Source organism: Propithecus coquereli, unplaced genomic scaffold, assembly GCF_000956105.1.
Source record: "Propithecus coquereli isolate 6110/MARCELLA unplaced genomic scaffold, Pcoq_1.0 Scaffold1, whole genome shotgun sequence".
Lineage (NCBI taxonomy): Eukaryota > Metazoa > Chordata > Mammalia > Primates > Indriidae > Propithecus > Propithecus coquereli.
Window position 1 is genome coordinate 4,260,768 of NW_012133857.1, and position 1,937 is coordinate 4,262,704.

At 39.1% G+C, this 1,937-nt stretch overlaps 1 protein-coding gene across 2 annotated transcripts in view; it reads left to right on the forward strand.

Moving 5' to 3' along the window:
• The window catches only part of ENTPD3 (ectonucleoside triphosphate diphosphohydrolase 3), a 50,396-nt gene that overhangs the window by 20,106 nt on the left and 28,353 nt on the right, over positions 1–1,937 (forward strand). For both annotated transcript variants that reach the window (XM_012648531.1, XM_012648463.1), the window contains exon 4: positions 452–602. In XM_012648531.1, the coding sequence (XP_012503985.1) occupies positions 452–602 (151 nt within the window). The remainder of the gene's footprint in view (positions 1–451; positions 603–1,937) is intronic.

The following is a 1,937-nucleotide window of genomic DNA, read 5'->3' on the forward strand; positions in this document are numbered from 1 at the left end:
GCTTTTTTCAAAGAATTATTACCTTTTGTGACACAATACTAAAATACCAGTATGAAATGATATGATGTCTGCAATTTGCTTTGTGGAGAGAGTGGGAAAGAGCATAGCTGAAGTAAGAGTTGATTGTTGTTGAAGCTGGGAGATGGGTGCATGAGGTTCGATATACAATTTTCTCTACTTTGATTTATATTTAAAATTTCCATAATGAACACATCTTTTTAAAGTAGGCCCTGGCTTACTTTTTTCAACTTTGTAATTCATTCCTTCCAGAGGTTGGGAGTGGACTGATCAGTGTGACCACAAGGAGTTTAGTACACATCCACCTGTTTTCAATCCCCTACCAAACTATTGGGTTAATAATTTCCAAAGCCAATTTGTTTTTTATTTAAAAGCTGTATTCCTATTGTCGGTTCCTGGGAATGCTGACAAGGGCTGACTGCTTGCTCTGCAGGCTCTGGGATCTCCAGCTATGGGAAAAACCCCCAGGAAGCCCCCAAAGCCTTTGAGGAGTGCATGCACAAAGTCAAGGAGCAGATTCCAACCCCCCTCCACAGATCTACGCGCATTCACCTGGGAGCCACGGCTGGGATGCGCTTGCTAAGGTAAAGGCGAAATGCCACAAAGGAGCCCATTCGACCAAAATAGCCAAGAATGTGTGGGACCTTGCCAAGAATGTAACTATTTCTGGGAACAAATTCAAGAGAAAGAAAGCCATATTATGCCATAAGCTTGGGCTTTAAAGGTTGGGAAACTTTTAGTCTTTATTTTAATACCCAGAAGGAAACAGTTCTAAAATCTCCCTTGGTGATTTTACCGAAAACACTGGAAAAAAGGAGGTATGTGAAATCTTCTCATGGGGTGTACCTCTAGTTCTTTAGAGGTAGTTGTTTTTCACACTTGGGATTTTGACATATGTGAACAACCAGCTAAGTTCCGTAGTAAGTGCAACCCACAGCTATGTACCTTCTGCCCACATATAAAATGTCACTGAATTCTGCTTTAAAACAATGGAATGTCTGCGCCTCATGTCAATCAAAGCCCTTGGAGTTGCTTCAAAACAAAGATCTCATTTCATTCAATCAATTAGTTCCTTCTAAAAGCCATGACTTTTAGCCCAGTTGCTTTGTTTTTGAATGTTTTTTCTCCGTTATAGTATTTCCTTGACATTGAAATAAAAGAGAAATTATTCCAAAAAGAAATACCAAACTTAAATCTGCTCAGGGTAGAGGCCCTTGTAAGCATTGAAATAAGGCTCTATCACAAGCAGATGACACTCATTCTGTTTCAAAGGCACTCTATCTATGATTCCAATCATGTAAAATTATGTGTAAGTCTGGGCATGAAGAAAATATAAAGGAACAACAAACAGAGCCATTTTTATGTGATCATTAAAAGAAATCATGAAGTGCTCTCTGATGGATTGGGCCTTTTCCTTGGAGTTCCCCTACCCTTGTTTCTGTTCTGATGTCCTGGCCAACCACGTAGAATGTGGACAGAAGTCAGGTTTATTTGCTCATTGCAATGTATTTCAAAATTATTGAGTTTACCTATAATAGAAATGATCTATAAATTCTTTCCTTCTGCCTTTTCTTCCTTATAAAAACAGTTCTTAAGAACCTGACACTTCCTTAGTTGTTTTTCCCCCAATCTCTCAGTGAGAAGTGATTAAAAGGCTCTGCAGTTTACAGCCCATGACAAAAACCATGGAACAGAAAGGTCACCACCTGGGGAAAAAAGTGGATGTCTCCTTTGAATAGATTAAGTATTAACTCCTTCTTGTAAACCTGTTTTCTGATGATGACCTATTCTTCTGAGGAAATAGCTGGGGTTTTTTGGTTTTTTGGTGGTTTTTTTGTTTTGTTTTGTTTTTTGTTTTTTCTTGAGACAGAGTCTTGCTGTGTCGCCCCAGGTAAAGTGCAATGGTGTCATCCTAGCTC